Genomic DNA, 20207 nt, shown 5'->3' with positions numbered 1-20207 from the left:
AGATGTGTCTACATCACATTCTAGTAGAGAGGAGGGGAGAGGAGACAGACAATAAAAGAAACAGAGGTTAGCAAAGAAGTGGAAGCACCGAGAAGATGAGAGGATGAGAATAGGTGTAAAGGAGTGGAGAATAGAGGGACTGGAGAAGCAGTAAAGTGAAAATGAAGAGATACTGCGATAAGAGGGATAAAGACTGGAGGTTGATCGAGAAGAGGAGGGCAGGGAAAGGAGAGAGGAGGTGTGTAAATGTGCATGTGGTTGTGTGCATGCGTGTGAGAGCGAGAGAGGGAGAGCACTTGTGAGTATGTGTTAGTTTATTGATTGTTAACGGGCCTGTTCTCTTTCTGTTGTCATGAGATAAGGCAGAGAAGCATTTTTCCTCCACCTACACACACAGAGAAACACGCGCACACACCTGTCCTTAACGTTTTAGAAGTGTAATGATTGATTGCTGAGCAGCAGGTTTGACATTGAGCCCAAAGAACACACTGCAGTAGGTCCTGCCATGTCTCATATCACTATAGCATCTCTGTCTTTCTACATGTATGGCTCCCGGCGCGCGTGCCTGTGTGTGTTTGTGTGCACGCATGTTCATCCCACCAGGTGTATATGGAATGGGAGCTTAGAGGCCAATGTACTTGCTGTGCTGATAAATCACCCTACTAAAATATTAACACTCAGGAATGCGAGTCTGCGTATACGAGGGGAGGGGGTGGCCTGAGACCAGCTAACTTGACTGTGGGAGGGCAATATTGACGTCAGTGTGTAGACCAAGAGCATGTTTTTGCTTGTGTCTGTCAGCAATGCAGGAGAATTTTAATACAGTTTGAAATGACTGGATGAAAATTGGGGCTGCAAGGATTAATCGATTTGTCTTAGAATATTAAATTAGTCGGCAACTATTTGGATAATTGATTTAAAGTGTAAATTCTCTGATTGTAGCTTCTTAAATGTGAATATTTTCTGGAGTGAAAACTGAATATCTGACATTTGAGGATGTCATCTTGGGCTCTGGGAGACACTGATAGACATTTAACAGCATTTAAAATGTTATAGACCAAACAATTTAACAAATAATTGACAGATTTCCTTGGAGCTAAATTGCTGTCAGTTTTAAAGAGGTTACTGCAACATTTCTTCTGTGTAATAAACATAATGCAACTCTTTATCCTGTCCTCCATCAGGCCTCAGAATGGCTCTATGATCCTCTACAACCGCAAGAAGGTGAAGTACAGGAAAGATGGCTACTGCTGGAAGAAAAGGAAAGACGGGAAGACCACCCGAGAGGATCATATGAAGCTCAAAGTCCAGGGAGTAGAGGTGAGAGGCTGTGATGGGAAAAACAAGTCGATGATCGTGCTTGGCGCCGAGCACGGTTTCACTGCCAATATGGTCCTTAACTTACTCTCCTTCACTCCGAGGAGGAGATTGCACATGTAACACAAATGTACACACAAACACACACGCTGAAGCTACCGGCCAACGTGTTACCTGAGAGCGAGTGGTGCCCCTCATTCTTCACCTCCCTCCCTGCTCGTGCCCCTGTCTCCCTTCCTCTCTCTGTCTCCCTCTTGCTCTCTCTCTCTCTCTCTTTCTGAAGGATAAGAGTGTGTTTGGCCCGAGGCCAGGAATGATGTCAATGCCTCCTTCAGCAGAACAGAGAGGGGTATCGATCCAGTCTCAAGGCAGCGTCTGTGCGTGAGTGAGAGTGTGTGTGCCTGTGTGTGTGTGTGTGTGTGTTCGAGTCACATCAGCCAGCTCAAAAATTGATTATTCAGCAGGAATATACCAAGAGGTGAGAGGAGTGAGCATGCATGTGTCAGAAGCAGAAAGAATGAGGTAGAAGGGAGAGCGAAGGAGGCACATGGATGTTTGCTGAGGGCTCAGTGGTTTTGCATTAAAGGTGAGCCGTAGACAGGCGAAAGAGACACAGAGGTAGAGGGAATAATTGAGATCAAGTATTCCCATCTGCACCTCTATTATTTACAACCCCACACTCACATTGACATTCATCTCAGATTCATTTTTCTGCAATCGTGCAGGAATACATACTCAAACACAAGCACACGCACACACACACATACTGTATATATATAAATATATATATATATATATATATATATATATATATATATATACAAAGGCAAGTGTTTCTCTCCCTGGTAGTTGCTCAGTAATTGTTTGTGTCACGTCTTCCCAGGACCCCCCAAGCAAGCAAGCAAGCGAGCAGTGTGTAGAGCAAGGGGACGGGAATGAGCAGAGCAACGAGATGAGCAGAGGGAGAGAAGGAGGATGGGGAGAGGCAGGAAGCAGGGGAGAAAAACATAACCCTGGATGGAGAGCCTCCTCATATCGAATGGAAATATATGGAAATGCACTCTGCCTTTGGCAAAGCACACTTTAGATAGAGGGCGGGCTACTTCTGAGAAGAGGCAAAATGGCGAGAAAATATAAGTGCGCGCGAGTGTGTATGAGAAAGAAAACAGGACAAGTTGTAAGTGTTGATTATATACGGGTTGATTGCGAAGTATCTGTGCGTGTGTTTGAGCAATTTTGTCTTTAACCACAACCAATTTATCACCGCGTGTTTGGTGAGTTTGTGTGTGTGAAATGTGTCTGAAAAAGTGGCAGCGATGACCTTGATAGAAAGCTTCTCTGTCATCATTTCATCCTCCCTCTGTCAAACACCACACACACACACACACACACACACACACACACACATACTACGGCTGGATATTGAACCTTTGTACTTTCTGAGTGTTGACCAAAATGTTTCCATAGCAATATCAAAAACTGTCAAGAAACTAGAATGTGGACTTCAATCAATCAGATATTTATTTATTAAACTAAGAGTTTAGTTCATTTTGGAGTTAAATTCTTGAACAGTTGCCTTGAGTTGAAATGAAGAAACGGTTTTATAGCAAAACATTTTAGCATTCTTAAAAAGAACCCCATAGTTTTGGTGTAATTGGTGTTTGGAAATTAGGTTCTTTATTTCATCATGCAGCATGAAAGATTTTACACTGCACCCAATGCTTCACAACACACAAAACACTGTCTACACTCTGAGGTCGTTGTTAATCTGTAAATCAGACCTACTTGATTTGCAGCCCGTGGGCCAGATGCGGCCCTTTAACAACCTCAGCTCGGCCTTTTGATCATTTTATTAGTAGGCTAATGAGCCCATTCATTAGTTATGTCTGTTGTTAAGCGAAGAAACACCCTTATTTCATTAAAAAGTTTTAATCCAGGCTGCATAAGCAGAGGGAATTTAGGAGAGTCAAACTGAATAAAAGAGGTTGTTAAATGGAACATTGTGTTTTAAGATTAGACTGTTTTTTCCTGTTCTTTCGTTTACATGATGAAGCTTATAAACAAGGTGGAGGAAAATGAAAAATGTTCATTGTTTAACACCTTTCAGACATCGGAAATGTAGATTGATACTATTTTTCAAATCCGGCCCGTCAGGCCTGCTGTAAATCAACCTCTGCAATTAGACATCTGGTCAGTTTTCACGCTCACACTCATGCATACACTGTTTTGTATGTATGCAAGTGTCCTCTCCTTTCCTGGATTGAGTCCATACTGAACTTCCTCTTCATCTTGTCCACCTCGACACTCCACTCTCACTCTGTACTTTCCTCGCCGTCTCCTCCTCTTCTTTGTCCTCCTCACCGTTACTGATCTCTCTTGCAGTGTCTGTAAGCTGACAAGATTGTTACTTTTTGTGAATTCCAAGTGGGTTATGTCTAGTCTTGCTGAGGCAGTAAATTTCACAGTCTCTTGTGCTGTAATTGTCAACATCAGATTTATGGTATTTCAGAAAAGACATTAGGGGAAAAAAACGCATACAGCATGTTTGCAATTTAGTTTTAGCACCGCAATCAATACAACCTAAGTGGGTATAACCTAAGTTCTCCTCTCCTGTTCTCTCATTTACTGTCCTCTCATCCTCTTCTCCTTTTTCACTTTTTGTCTTGCTTCCTCCCTTTTTTCTTTCCCCGTTTACCCCTGCAATCTCCTCTCCTCTCCTCTCCTCTCCTCTCCTCTCCTCTCCTCTCTCTAGTGTCTGTATGGCTGCTACGTCCACTCCTCAATCATCCCCACCTTCCATCGTAGATGCTATTGGCTGCTGCAGGTAAGCCCGCCCCCCTTCCCGACCTTGCCTTTTCTCACACATTTAGACACATACAAAACACTATTTTGACAACATCTACAGTGTAGCCATATTTTGTTATTAGTTGTCATTTATAGCTGCATAGATTTGTACTTACAGGTCTTTCAGCCTCACATTATGACCTTATGGTAACATTTATTCCAGCTATGATAAGGCTTTACTTCCACACAAAACTGGACAACCAGAAAATAAAGTGTATATTATCAGTTTTACACTAAGTTTCCTCTGTAAAACTGTCCATTATACTTTCAAAACAGAAACACTAAACCATAAACCAGCAATAAACATCCTCCTCCTCTAAATTAATGAGGCAGACTACAGTAAAAAATACTATCACAATGCTGGGGTCATAATAAAACTGGATGTTGTTTGGCTGAGTGGAGTCTCCCACACACACTCACTCACACTCACACACACACACACACACACACACACACACACCCTCAGAGTTTTGATCTGATTCTGATACCTGAATTTGGAATCCGCCAACTGATTTTGATTCAAGCTCTCTTTTTCTTGAATATCATTATTATTTTGATTATTTTATCATCATAATTGTTGTTGGTGGTAATATTATGTGTAAGGTTATATTAAGGATAGGTTCAGCCAAAAATGACAATTCAGTCAATATCTACTACCTCCAGGCTGATAGAAAGTCAGGTGAAGGTTTGTAAACAGAACATTTCCGGAGCTTCATTGCAAAACGGTGTTGTAGCTTTCTCCTCAACAACTGAAGTAGATGGGAACTTGTTTTAAAACTTTTTAAAAAACAACTGAAAAAAACAAAACATAAAATGGTTCAACACAGCTTGTTTGTAGTCTCTGGAAGCCCCAAGATGCCAAATTGATTTAAAAAAAAAAAAAGAAAACATTATTAACACCGTTTCCACACCATTGAGCTCGTACACCCACTCCAGACAGGGTGCAACACTTTTAGCTTAGCAGCTACGGTGAAGATTTCAGCTTTCAAAAGGGTTTAAATAACATCTAATTTTGGGGGCATCTCTGGGTTTCCAGACGTCAGATGAGCTGTATGGAGCCATTTTCAGTTTTTCTCTGCTCAAGTCCCCATCTATTAGTTGCTTGGCAGAATGCTGCAACGCTGTTTTGCTGTGAAGCACTGGAAATGTTTTGTGGAGTATAAAACTTCAACCAACTTTTCATCAGCATGGGATTGAGTAGCTAATGACTGGAATTTTTTTGCTGGGGTGATCTTATCCTTTAAGCTGTAATTATCCATGTTGCACTTCTTATTAAAAAGCAAAAAATAAACAAAAATGCATGAAATTTAAATGTATTCCCAAGCAATGTATTTGTATTGTGGGTTAAGTAGGCTTCACATATGAACAGGTGTTGGAGAGCAAGTTACTATGAGAACAAATCAAGTGCAAAGCAATGCATTATCGACTACTAGTAAGTATATTTCTATACGAGTTCAAAAGTAATAAGAGAATTCAGAGTGCAATGGGAAATTATCAATGAATTCATCATACTGTGGAATCTGGATCAGTACATGGACGGACCAGTGGTGTCAATCCAACACTCTATAGAAGAATAATGTCAGTATCGGCAACCACTGCGATACTGCATTGGATTGATCCCAACTCTACCTGGAATATGCCTATAGGTCTTGTATAAAGCCACTGTAGAGTGTAGAGTTATAAAAACATTTTTCTTGCCAGAAGTTGACTTCCTGAGCACAGTGTGCTTTCCAACCCTGACTTTCAATACTTATAGTGTTCATCAAGGACTCAGGCGCTACACTCTATGTGGTCCTCTCCAAGAAAACACCCTGGAGCTACAAACAACACACGCACAACCCGCTCACACCAACACACACATGTACAGGTGTTCCTTGTGTGTAAAAGCATGTTGTTTTTCATAGAGATGTTGGACTCACTCTGTTACTCATGTGAAAGACAACAGAGAGCAGCAGACTCTCTCTCAATCACACACACACACACACACACACACACACACACACACACGTGTCTCTGACTCTATTGGCCATGCAGGAGATGGTCACCAGGACATCATCATCTTCAGACGACCGGTTACATGATGAATCTTAAACACGGCTGAATACATTTACACTGCCCCTCTCTTCATCTCTCTCTGTTCATTTCAAAGAAAATATTGAATACCCAGCGATGTTCATTTAAAATATGGAAATGCATACATATTTATGTATTCTCCGCCAGTATTTCCTGCATAATTTGTCACATGAAATTTACAAGGACATTCCAGCCACCGGCCGTAAATTGAATATGCCCTAACCCAATATATTTTCTTTTTCCAGCATGCCTATAGTTAGATCCCTGCAGTCGGAAATTATGAAGGGAAATTCAACTTGCTTTATCTGTAAAGTGGCCATTTTCTGCTCTTTTGCGCAGGTATCAAAACACATCAGTGAATATGATCATAAATCAGTCTGTGAATGCTGTTGCATTGCACAGTGTGGTGCTATAGCAGCCCACTGTGCCATCCTCTTTTGGAGAGAAAAGTGTTCCACCTCAGCAGGTCCTCCCCCTCACCTGAGTCTGTCTACTGAATCTTTCATCAAGAGGAGCCTCTCGCTCTCTCTCTCGCTTCTCACACACACACACACACACACACACACACACACACACACACATAGATGCATGTGAACGCACTTGTTGAATCATTCATGGGGTAGAAAGAAATTCCATAGGTCTGCAGGTGGCCGACAGTATAGTGAGAACTACTCTCTCTCACCCTGTTTTCTCCCATTCTTCCTCTACACACAGTATATCTCACACACACACACACACACACACACGCACACAAACAAACGTGTAGACACTTCCACAGGCTCTGCAGGGTCAGAGAGAGTGATGAGTGGGCTTGAGCTGTTAAATCTTTTATGGGCAGGTGAGAGAATCTTATCTGACACGCTATGTCCGACCTCCTCCCTGACCTCCACGCACTCTCCCGCTTTCCTTCTCCATTCCCCCTCCTTTCCACTCCCTCTGTAAATACACTATCTATCATTTTATTCTCTCCCTCCCATGATTCCACTAACAACATGACAATGAATTGATAAATAAAAGCCATGTTAAACTAACGCCACATGTGTGCATGTCTCTGTGTGTCTGCACTGTAGAACCCAGACATCGTGCTGGTGCACTACCTGAATGTACCGGCGGTGGATGATAGCGGCAAACCATGTGGTCCCGTCCTCTGCTCCATCAACACAGACAGGAAGGAGTGGGCCAAGTGGAGCAAGGAGGAGCTCATTGGACAACTCAAACCCATGTGTGAGTTTGCTTTACCATCACTTCAGCGCTCACCTCCGTCCTTCTCTCAGGCTCTCATGTTTAAGCCCTCACACTTCTCCTAAACCTTGGGCTATATGATTCACATTCGGTCGATAACAATACCGCTCGCCATGGAACGGTGATGAAGTTCCCTGACAATAATATGTGGGAAACCAGTGTAGTAAATCTAAAACAAAGATAATGTGGTTCACTTGCTCACTTGTAGGTTTTGTAAACAACTTGGCAGCCAAATGGGGCACAGTCTGGAGCCGTGCCATTGCTTATCAGATGAGATAACAGGTGATTTCAGCAGTGCAGCGGAGATGATATGAAAATTTCTCTCTTGCATCAAGGAAAAATAATCTTGGCAGTGGTGATAATTCAGCACCAACATCTTATTGATGCATTGCTGAAGGTAAAGATGAATCAATAAGCCAAAAAAGTGACAGCAGGACTCGCCAAAAGGTGTGTTCATGTGTTAACAGTGGATTTTTTTGTATTTAAATTTTGATGAATGAAGATTTGGAACATCGTGTCCTCTCTGTAAACAGAATAACAACACTTTACAAAGAAGTGCTATATTTAAAGACTATATTGTCCTTGGAAAAGCCATCTTATGAAGAGACATCTATACATCCCATTCAGCCAGGCTTCATACAGATTTAGATTTTGTTTTTGACGTTTTCATGGTTTCAGTTGACGCCATGCTGCCACCTAGAGGCAGATACACACCCCTGAAAGGGAGGGATACAGGGAAACAAGGCAGAGGTGCCCGAAATATCCAACATGTATTATTCATAAATGAGCATCAGGGAGTAGATAACTCCAGTACACACACTAATACACATACACACACACACTTACCTCATCTCACCCAGCTTTTGATCTGGTTTGGAAGGGCAAATCGGGACAGCTGCCCAAAACTAAGTGGCTTGTTGACTTAAGTAGCACCTCACTTCTCACTCTCCCCACTGAATCATATTCCCTCTTGCTCTTCTACCTGCCCTCATTTGCTCAAGCAAAACAGATTTATGCTTCTTCCTTACCTAGTGCTTCTCTCTGATTACTGACTTGATCCCTGTGTGGTCATAGATGTTTTTATTGGCATTAGGTCTCTGACACTTAAACTGTTTCATATTTGTTATTCAGCTCTGAAAATGAATCAGCTAAATCTCTAGGGTAAGACATCTAATTTAGAAAGTGGAAATACCCTCAGATTTTAGAACTGACATGTCTTGCAAAAGAAACATAATTTTGACATATGTGTTTAAAGGTTTTGAACACTCATGTAGTAGTATTCATGATCACATATTTTGGTGTACATTCTGAACACTGGAGGGCGCCATTACACACTGTCAATTATGAGAGATAAGGTTACATGTCTACAAAGATTGACCTGAAAAAGAGAAAGGGCAGAAAATGATGTCAAATGTTGTCTTAAATTTTATTTGTTTTAATGTCTCTTCTGACAGGTGCTGGAAGCAGCCTGCATCAGAAATGTTCCAGCGTCAAGCAGCGCATCATCTCATCCAAGCAGGAGTCTGGGGCAGCCGCAGGAGGTGGAGCTGCCGTGGGTACCGGCGTAGCGGCAGGCCAGAGAGCGGAGGAAGCAGATGGCACAGAGGTCCAGAACAGCGATGTGTCAGAAGGCCAGACGGAGCCCAGTGCTGGAGGAGGCCGGAGCAGAGCGGGCGGAGCAGAGAGGAGGAATGGCAGGATAACCAAACCCTCCCTGCTCCCGCAGAGCAGCATGGAAGTGTCCTCATCTACCTCCACCAACCAGGTGGAGGTCCCTGACACCACCCAGAGCTCCCCACTGTCAATCACCAGCGATATGGCTGACAGCCCCGCTCTCGCCATTGGGGCTGGCTTGTCACAGAGCACAGCTGTGTTCATGTCGGAGGTCACTACGCTGACTGGGGATTCGGTTTACTCTGCTGGCCACACCCACCTGCTGGCATCCACCCATGACAGCCCAACCGCTGGCATCCTGTTGGCTGTTGCCCCTGAAAACCAGAGGTTTGCATCGTTTCCTGGTGGCGTGGGCTTGGGAGAGGGAGGAGAGTTGGTGCTATCCAGCTCTCTGGACTCTGGTGGAGGAGTCAGCCTTCCTGAAACCACCATGACCTTTGACCCTGATTGCTTCCTCAACAACCCCAAGCAGGGCCAGACGTATGGAGGAGGTGGAGGAAAGACTGAGGGGTGTAACGGTGACGATGGAGGACTCCACTGTCCCTCTAACGGCTTTGTCTACAACCCAGCTCTTGTCAACAACATTAAGACGGAAACTACACCCCTGGAGCAGCCGCTGGCCGCTCAGAGTAGCTATGTGGGAGAAGGGACAGGCCTCAGCCCCAGCACCACCCTGGAGCAGATGGACTTCAGCGCTGTCATGTCATCAGCCTGTGTCCCGAGTCTGACACAGCCTGCACACCACCCCTCTCCCAGCCTCTTCCTCCAAACCTCTCCCCAGACAACCCAGCCCTCCCAATTGCAAACCAACGGCACTGAGGCGACCCAGGAATCAGGCGAGGCCCAGGCTTACATAGGCCTGCCCACGGTGCCAACAGACTCTCCGGTCACCAATGGAGACCCACATACACACCTCCACCAAGCCAGCCCAGACCAGCAGGGCCTATGTGGGAGGAATGGACAAGGAGCAGCAGTGGGCTCTTTTCCTTTAACACCACAGGACACGACTGGTGACCAGCCAGGTGGCAGGAGACATCGAGAGTTAGACAAGGCTTCAGAGAACAGAGGGGAGTTACTCCTCAAGCCTGGGGATCCTCATGAGGCCTACACGAGTGTTGAGGCCGAGCACTACCTACAACCCACAGATGACAATGGAGGAGGAGAGGAGGGCGGGGGAGGTGGTGGTGGTGGAGGAGGAGGAGGGGGAGGAGGAGGAGGGGAAAACGAGATTCTCTGTAATGGTGTAAGCTTATCAGGGGCCAGCAATTCAGTGGTGGCTAGTCCCCAGTCTATAGCTGCTGGTGCAAGCATCGAGGGGGCGCTCTACAGCTCCCCTCTCCCTCAGCAGGGCGGAGGGGTGTCAGCTACAACAGCTGGGGCAGGAGCAGCCATCAGTCTGGAAGGCTTTGAGGCTTCATTTGGGAGCCAGTTCTCTGATCTCATCAATGATTTCATCTCAGTTGAGGGGTCTGGAGGTGGGGTGGGGGCAGCTGTCACTGGGGTTCTCATGCCCCAGGAGGGGGCAGCAGGAGAGGAGCAGGGCACAGGACCAGGCCACCTGCAGGGCTCGGAGGTGGAGCAGGGAGCTCTGGGACTGCTGCAGGAGACTGGGAGGCTGTTTGGTGTGACAGACTACTCCCCAGAGTGGTCTTATCCTGAGGTTAGTAAACTCAACATGATTATCGTTCATTATTTATTCATCATTGTTCCCTGCAGGAAAATCAGTCCCTCCACCACATGATTGACGATATACGGCTCGTACTGACGTTAAACACTGAAATCACGCTCAGCAAGATTTGTGCTAAGACCACCAGCCTGGCTGTGTGGTCATTAAGGAGTCAGAATATCTTAGACTCAGCTGATTGGATTTTGATGAAATTTCAATATTACACTGATCCCCCTGGGTGGCTTCATTAATTTACGCATGTACCGCTTATAATTTCTCAGACACCAGTGTCATTGAGTTATGATGAAACCTGTGGAAACATAGCAACTTACCACCATGGTTTTCAGAAACACAGTTAATTGCCATTGCTGCTTAATACAATTATTGGAAAGAAATGTCAAACTGAAGTTTATTAACCATCCAAATATTCAACATGTGCACATACTTTGCTAATATTTTTCTGCAACTTTCTTCCAGCATCATCAGTGTTACACCATAGTGATTACTCCACACTTTTGAGTTTGTTGAGAAAACAACATAGTCTTCTTCCCAATGCTCCAAGGGGTGATGGTATACGATTTAGAATTAATTAAAAGGAGCACTGCACATGCCAAAAAGAAAGTCCAACCAAATGCTGGTAAACAGCTTTAGAAATCATACATTTTTTATTGTTGTATACTCTAATTTTAGGACTCCATTTCTAGAGGACAATATGTTGTTTATGTGTTATTTTTAGCTACACTAGAGAAAACACATGGCAGTGTTGTCAGATCGTTCCAACTACTTTGTTCCACTTGGATGTAAGGAGCAGCTCAGCCTCTAGGGGCTGCTACCAGGCCTCTCAGACTCAAAGATTTGCCATTAACAAAAATAATAACCACTTTGTAAATGAGGCAAGTAATAAATCAGTTTAGAGTCATACAGTAGAAAACAAAAAATTAGGCAGCTGTGACTGAGGCTTTTTGTGACTGATGGAAACACCAGGGTTCCTATGGGTCCTTAAAATCATTGGAAGTTTGTGAAATTGGGGGAATCAATGCCTTGAAAGTTTTCTGAAAAGACAAAAAATTGAATGGTTCATTAAAGGTGTACATAGGCTACGTTCCACTATCTGCATGTGTGTGTGTGTTTCCCTCATTTTCACTACAACAGCACAGTTGAAAAATCAACCCTCTCTTTTTAATTGTTGTCTGTGAGCCTCTGTAAAGCCTTCTAGGTCTCATAAAAAGTTTCGGTGTTGTAGCAGTAATTAAACTTTATATGTGTCACACACTATGCCACTGGGCCCAGATAGTCCTTGAAAAGTCATTGAATTTGATGTTTAAGAGGGAAAGTTTAAGAAAGCGTGGGAACTCTGAAACACATTGACAGGACAGTTACTTTATGCTTACACATGCTAGCACACTGACACAATTAAATTATAGCAGGACTTTGTAGCATACATGCAGTGATGTGTCTTGTTCTCACAGAGTCTCTTGTTGTCTTTGGTAACCGTGTTAAAACCTACACTCAGAAGCTGAGCAGCCACACTATGTGATATCACACTGACACGTATGTTGTGTGCCTCAGGGTGGAGTGAAGGTGCTGATCACAGGTCCATGGTTGGAGTCGAGCAGTGAGTACAGCTGTCTCTTTGACCACATCAGTGTCCCTGCTGCCCTCATCCAGCCCGGGGTGCTGCGTTGCTACTGCCCAGGTAACACACCTGTGTTAACCCACACTTTCACACAACACACACTCCTTATCACTGTCTCATACATGGAAAAACACCTTCCTTATTTGGAGATTGAAACCGTACCCCAACTGCCAGCTCACTAATCCCTATAATTAGCAGTTTCCAACAAAAATGTTTCTCTTCAGCACACAAAGGAAGAGCATAATGATGGTGGCTGCAGCCCTTTATCGAGAGATGCAGTGTCTTCTATATAAGAAGATGAGATGAATTAGAAAAAAGAACAGATGAGGAGGGAAACTGTCTGGTAAATGTAGCAGTAAAAGTGGTATATAGTACATCAAGCGAAGTCATTTTTATTCATATAGGCCAAAATGACAAATGACAATGACAATTTTTCATGGAGCTTTACGACCTCTTCAGTGTATGACATCCTCTGTTCTTAGACCCCTGATTTGAGTACTGAGCCACAGAGGAGGTATCCTCTTCCAGGATGGGCACACATGGTCAGAAGAGACCAATAAAATCTCACAATATACAGATTACTATGACAAAAGTTCTGATATAAGTAGATTGTAGAGTATATGTGAAGGATGAGGATCCAGGAGGACTTTTTTCAGGAACTTGAGGTGTCGCCAAGTGGCAGCTACGTCACACAACCTCCTCTCCACCATAGTGACTGAGAGAGGACAGGCCACACACAGAACATAAACAGAATGTATACAAATTATGAGGACAATAATACAGATATATGTCAATTCTCAAACATAAGTGAGCAATAATCCATACAGAGGCCTCAGGGGGGCGACAATCCAGATCTAACATCTGCCTAAATAAGTGATACATGACTCGCATTCTGCTACACTAAGTGTGATCAGGGGAAAACTGAAAGGCAAATCATTTCTTGCAGGCACAGAGGGGCAAAAACAATACCAGACACTGACAGTATGTTAACAGTAGATCAATCTCTGCACACAGTCCAGCTCACTCATTCCTTACCTGATGTCTGTTTCCAGCTCATGACACAGGACTGGTGATGCTGCAGGTAGCTATGGGTGGTGAGGTCATCTCTTCCTCTGTGGTGTTTGAATACAAGGCACGTGACCTTCCTGCCCTGCCATCTTCTCAACATGACTGGCTGTCCCTTGACGGTGAGAGCAGTTACACTTTCATTGTCTTTTGTTATTTACTCAATAAAGAGTATAAACCATAAACAAATTGTGACAACATCTTTATTTTACACATATTGTATGTTTATGGTCTGTTTTGTCTTTACTCCAAACTATCATACAAAATGGCGCCATCATTTGTGATTAGCTAAAACTTAGAAAAGCTGTGTGTGTGTGTGTGTGTGTGTGTGTGTGTGTGTGTGTGTGTGTGTGTGTGTGTGTGTGTGTGTGTGAACGCTTGCATTGGGTTGTCATGCCTTGTCGTGCTATGAGACGTCTTGTCTACAGCTACAGATGTACTAACCAGTATGATGTCGTGCCTGCTCAGTATTTTGAATTGTGTTCTTCTGAGCCTTGGTGCAGCTGTTTTCTTTTTTTAATCAACTGATGCTCTCAGCCTACATGCTGATTAATTCAAGAGGCTGTGGCTCAGGTTGTGGAGCGGTCGTCCACTAATCGAAAGGTCGCTGGTTGGATGCGGTCTACAAGGCGAAGTGTCCTTGGGCAAGATCCCAAACCCTAAATTTCTCCCTGCGGCTGTTACATTGGTGTGTGTGTGTGAATGGCTATCTCCTGGTGAGCAAGTGACTTCTGCCATCAGTGTGTGAATGTGTGTGTGTGAATGCATCAACTTGTGTTGTAAAGCACAACTCTGATGATGAATGTAGCGTCGAAACTTTAGTCATTTAATGAAGTTTGTTGCCTTAATCCGTGTGCTCCAGTATACTTCGGACTGCATTCCTGAAGTTTTTCCTGATTGTGTTGTAAAGCGCTTCAGTCGGTAAGAACAGAAACGCGCTACAAAAAAGGCTGTCTATTTACCATTTAAGAATTTAAAGGATAAGTTCACCTAAAAAAAGGGTCCCCATCTATCCAAGTTGTTCAGGAGAAAACTGCAACGCTGAAACTTCACCAAAGTTTCCATCTGCATGAAGCTGGGCAGATAATGACCGAATTTTCATATTTAGGTGAACTTACCCTTTAAGATTGGCAGAAGTGCAGTCCAGTGGGACCCGGGGATCAGAGGGTGGCTGCTTCAAGTCAAGCATGGACATGGAGCATGTACTTGTAGCTGGAGAGGTGCCAGTTCACCTCCAGGTCACTGCTGAGGAGTGCGGCGCCTCACCCCTCACTGCTCGGGGGGCTGCGCTATGCGGCAGACCCATCGCTCTGACATCTCTCCCCATGAATTTTAAATGTAGGTTTCGGTGTTTGCTCAGACCTGAGTGTTTGTGTCTGTGTTTGAAATTACAAGCAGAGACAAAATAGTTTCCTGAAGGGGACAGATAAAGTTATTCTAAAAAAAGTTTTGACACCTGTTCTGTGAAAGGTGAGTGTATACCTCCACTTCACCTTCAGTCACAGAGGCTTCAGTCTTTGTCTTGTTGGACTTCTTTAGGGCACAATCAGTTATTATGGAACCGACTGTGAGTGTTTGCTTGTTGCAGAGAAATCTATTTCATCTATAGCATTATTTTTGCCAGAGCTGTGAATGTTAATCAGATTAAAACACTTTAAGCCGTTAGAAGACTATTAAATGTTCTTCGAGTTAGCTCTGGGGGCTGGTTGCAGATATCCGCAGAGCACCAGGGGGGTTATCTTCTGTGTGTAAATAAATCTCCTGATGCAATTGCAGCTGGGAAACACGCGGGTCTCCTCAGCGAGGCATGTCCTGGGTTACTCTGTGTTCGCCCCCGTCTCTGCTGCGTTGCGCAATGCGGCAATGCGGCTCTCTACAGTCACAGCAGGCTGGCTGTGCGCGCTTGGAGTGAAGGGCAAGGACATCACTGGCACAATCGCGGTCCACTTGACAGTCAAAATGTTGGGCACCGCTGGCAGTGTGCTGTGCAGCCTCACAGGCGCTATATATAGGCTCTGGCTTTGACTTTCAGCGATGATACCGAGACCTGGATCTGCGCTCGGTTATTTTTCGCTCAAGTCCTTTGTTTGGCTTCAAACGCGCAGCAAAGCCTCACGGCCTGGCAGAAATAGACAGAGATAAATATGCGTCAGCACACGACTTTGTCACATGTCATTGTTCCAATTGAGCTTGTGTGCAGTCTATTATTGTACCGATGACGACCGAGCCTCCCGCAGCTCCGAGTCTGGCGGGCCGATTTGAAGCGTGTCTGCTCCGCCAGACACAACTTGGAGACGCCTCTCTCTCTCTCTCTCTCTCTCTCTCTCTCTCTCTCTCTCTCTCCCCCCTGCACTTAGTTGTGTTTTGCTCGCTCGGAGTAGCGATGTGTGAGCCGCACACTTCAAACTAACGTGGTTGAGCAGAAGCGGGAACAAAGAGAGCAGCAGATAGAGAGAGGCGCAGTTTGGGTTCGTAGCTGATTTGATTTTAAACCGATGATAACTTCACAGCGCGCTCGTTTGTTGGCGTTCACGCGTGTGTGTGTTGTTGTTGCGTTTTTGTGTCATGTTGCTGTAGGTGGACATAAATGTGTCTGTTGTCTAAAATGTCGAGCTCGTAGCTGTTGAAGCCTTAACAGCGTCTCCCGTCCGAGTGTTTGTGGGACATGTGGCAGTTCAGCATCTCTTGGTTTCAGACAAAGGGTTGTGAAGAAATGCCACAAGTCCTCACGTTGTTTGCACGCTAGTTGTTGATGCCGCTCGCTTCATGCTGCAGACCTGACTCTAATAAGAAGCTTGTTTAGGCTTATTGGTCGACCTGATCCGTTTTCAGCACCAGCACGAGTGGACAGCGCCACTGAACTCTACATAACAACAAATGCTAATGTGGCTCCTGTAGAGGCCCAGGTGATAACAGGCCTGTAGGCACAGACATGTGGGCTTGTTGTTGATCAAGATTTAACTAATTTATTCTCCATCTTTATATTGTTCATGTGTACTGATGAAAGTTCCTCAATGTGGACCCTGTGTGTGTTTGTCTGATAAATAATTTTTCTATTAACTTTGACTAAACAACCTTGTGAGTCAAACACATTTAAAATGATTTTGAATATATGGAGAGTAATTGATGTGCATGTAACAAGTGGAATATTTTTAAAAAAGAATGTGCAATGTAAATTTGATTTAAAGGTTAACTCCACCAATTTTACACATTACAGTGTGTTTACTGGTCTCGGCTGGTACTGCTGCATATGTGAAAAAAGTAGTATGAAGCCTTTTGTGGCTCCAGAGGAAGCTACATGTAATCAGATAAGTTTTCTCCAGTGAGGTCATTAGGTGGATAAGTTGCATTGTGGGTAATGTAGGCACACAGTTTTGAAAAGAAGTCCACTGCTATAACATTGTTGGACTCACTGTGGACAGACAAATGTTCGATACAGTAGAAGCAGAGATGTTGCTTTTTTTTTATTCCACACAGTCTTGCTTTTCAACCCTGGCACCTACATTACCCACAATGCAACTCAGCTGCTGAGTGACATCACTGGAGGAAATTTGTCAGATCACTGGCAGCTTTCTCTGGAGCCAAACAAGGTTTTATACTTATATTTTCACAAATGCAGCTGTACTCCCCAAGACCTGTAAACACAGCTTAATATGTACAATATTTACATTAATAAATGTAATGCAACTCCATTATTTATTGTAACCTTTACAAACAAAAGCTTGACATACTTTTCTGCTTTTTAAAGCGGAGTACTGTGTATTGGTCAATGGTCGGAACATGTGCAGAGCCTAATTTATTGGATGATAATCTATGGAAACAAAGCATTATTGGGGAGAAAACCCTTCTACAGAACAGATAAAGTGTCAATACAAAGCTGGTCAGTCTGGTACCCAGCTCACAACCATAAGTAATCATGAAACAAACTTTTAAAAGCACTTAGATTTGCATTCAAGAGTAGTGATCTGTACAAGAAGGAGGCTCTGCCTTTATATAAAGTAGAGTTTGCCACCAGAATATTTATATATTTTATTTATGTATTTATATTAAGTGTTTTCTTGGTCGATAATAATTAATTTACTTCATTAATACACTGTTTCTAAAATAATGGATTACATTTGCATTTAAATTGTTTGGGTAAAAAACTATTAGCAAAGATATAATAGCCAGTCAATGACGATGAATGCATTCATTTTTTAAAAATTAATTAAAGAAGGATTTTCCAGTGGCTTGTCTTGTATTCGTCTTCATCCTTCATAACAAGAGCCTTGCAGCATCTAGACTCATGTAGCATGTGTTGCAGGTAGATAAATGAATTTTGAAAGCCTGTTTGAAAGTCATTTTACAAACACATTTCAAATTCAATTAATTCACTTGTCAGTTAAGGAGGGTAATTACATGACCGTTTCATCCCTGTTTAATTTCCTAATTGCAATGAATGTTTGTCAGTTATAATGATAATTAAATACATCAATTAGTTAAGTTATTATAATTAACCAGAAAAAAAAAATCCCCATAGCAGATGTCAATCCTCCGGTCTTCTGAGTCAGCCTTTTCTATTTTCAAAATGTTGCATGTTTGTAAGCATCACGTTTGTTTTGTGACCGCAAATCTACTGTATTTTGCAGTAAAGATGGGTGAGGACAGCTATTTCTAAAGTGTTTAGCAGCTCTAACAGTGGAGTGTTTTGCTTTATATTAAAAGAAGCTGCGTTTCTGCTCTCCTTCTGATTGGCGGAGTGAAGAGGGAGGAGCCTGAACCCTTGTGTCCATCTCATGGCTCCACCCTTTCAGCACAGTTTGTGTGCTGCAGGCAGCAGAAAGAAAAATAGGAGTGAAATGAGAGGAGAGAAAAACAGAGAGACTGAGTGAGAGAGCAGCAGGTGGGATGACATAATGTGCACTGCAGCAGAACTGCAGCAGCAATGAAACAAAGGGTCACATTCACACACAGCCATGAAACACACAAAACCTATATTTGTTGTTAGAGATGTACTCTTTCACATTGACACAAATACACACAGTTTATTTGGTTTCCAAATTCCCATTGTTGGTGGGGGGATTTATTGGATTTGAGTCCTGATTTATTCTCCAGTATTGAGCCCCACAGAGAAGAGCCTCTCTCTCTAAGCCTCTCTAAGTAGGATTTACTGAAACATAATATTGATTTTCTTAAATGCAACAAACAACTAGCAAATGCTTACAGCTCCATGTGTCCAACCTTCATTTTGGTAGATACCCAGTTTAGGATGTCCATCTTGGAGCGTCTGGAGCAGATGGAACAGAGGATGGCTGAGATAACCAATCAGAACCCCAGCTCAGAAACCATGGCAACCAAGGGTGGTGGAGTGGAAGGAGGAGGAGCCACTGATCAGCAGTCTCAAGTAAGGCAGAAAGGATTGATTGAATGTGGGTAAATCTGAAAGTGAGCAGTGCAGGTTAACAACACGAAACAAAACAGAAACGTCTTTCGTTATAACTAAATCAAAGGAAGTCTTTAAAACCGTGTTGATTCATTTAGATTTAATTTGAAGACTGCTTGATGATGGTCTAATGGTTTAAAATGGTTTAAGGCTTTTCCAGAATGTTTGGAACTCTCTAAACTTCACATCAGTTTATTCAACAATAGCAAAATATGTGCACCATAATCCAATCAGGAACAAAATAGCTACTTACTTTAGATTGAGAGAAGTGTTGTATTATTCTGACATAGTCTTGATAAAAAATGTAACCAATATATACTAGGCCTCACATAGACTTTTGTTGCTGGGCATCGCAATTCTCTTTTGAAAGATTATATCTTGAAAACAGCCTGAAAATTATATAATCGGAAATTGAATAACCAATTCTTGACATTATGATCGCTTGTTACATTTTTGTAAAACCTGGCTGAACATTCCTTACGGCTGAACAGATTGGATGGTGAAACGTAACAAGTAAATTCATCTGTTTACTTGAAATATGGATCAGTACAGATATACTATAGTTTTAAAGTGGCATTGATAATCTTTTTATAATCGCATCGTAGCCCTCTGAATCTGAATCAAATCATGAGATGCTTAGAAATGTCCCACCCATATATTGAAATGGATTTTATTATCTTGCAAAGGTGTTTCTTTTATTAGGTCGCCCCCCTAAAAGTGTTAATTCTATAACAGCCTAAGACTCTCAAGGAGTCAGAGGCTCTGTGAAGTGTTGAACAGTACACTTCTTCATGGTAAAACAATCTTTGTGACCTTGAAAAAAAAATGGTTTACCTCCTCTAACTCAAAGATTCACTCTGCTCCTTTATGTCTCCCCAATCCTCCAGATTTCTCCCGATCAGGGTTCATTCGAGGGCCGTGTGGTGGTGGTGTGTGAGAAGATGATGTCTCAGCCATGTTGGGCTTCATCTAATCAGCTCGTCCACAGTAAGAACTCCAGAGGAATGACCTTACTGCATCTGGCTGCAGCTCAGGGCTATGCAGGCCTCATTCAGACACTCATTCGCTGGCGGTGAGTAACACACAAACGTGACACACCATTGTGCACGCACAGACTGTGTCAGTTAATTTCACTTTTGCTGCCTCTACAGCACAAAGCACGCCGACAGTATTGACCTCGAGCTTGAGGTGGATCCACTCAACGTAGACCACTTCTCCTGCACTCCACTGGTGAGTGATCAATAATTCTCAATGTTGTCTGACTGTAT

The 20207-nt window shown here is 43.3% G+C and overlaps 1 protein-coding gene across 6 annotated transcripts in view; it reads left to right on the top strand.

Annotated features, from left to right (window-relative positions):
• The window catches only part of LOC311255071 (calmodulin-binding transcription activator 1-like), a 54127-nt gene that overhangs the window by 28059 nt on the left and 5861 nt on the right, over positions 1 to 20207 (top strand). For 5 of the 6 annotated variants that reach the window (XM_084349240.1, XM_084349239.1, XM_084349243.1 and 2 more), the window contains exons 5-13: positions 1185 to 1320; positions 4070 to 4141; positions 7305 to 7458; positions 8931 to 10810; positions 12386 to 12512; positions 13505 to 13639; positions 18752 to 18900; positions 19827 to 20011; positions 20091 to 20169. In XM_084349240.1, the coding sequence (XP_084205366.1) occupies positions 1185 to 1320; positions 4070 to 4141; positions 7305 to 7458; positions 8931 to 10810; positions 12386 to 12512; positions 13505 to 13639; positions 18752 to 18900; positions 19827 to 20011; positions 20091 to 20169 (2917 nt within the window). The remainder of the gene's footprint in view (positions 1 to 1184; positions 1321 to 4069; positions 4142 to 7304; positions 7459 to 8930; positions 10811 to 12385; positions 12513 to 13504; positions 13640 to 18751; positions 18901 to 19826; positions 20012 to 20090; positions 20170 to 20207) is intronic. The other variant, XM_084349244.1, reaches the window with a different exon arrangement.

The sequence above is a fragment of the Pagrus pagrus genome (assembly GCF_965226575.1).
Source record: "Pagrus pagrus genome assembly, chromosome: 3".
NCBI lineage: Eukaryota > Metazoa > Chordata > Actinopteri > Spariformes > Sparidae > Pagrus > Pagrus pagrus.
This window is presented reverse-complemented; position numbering and strand designations above follow the sequence as displayed.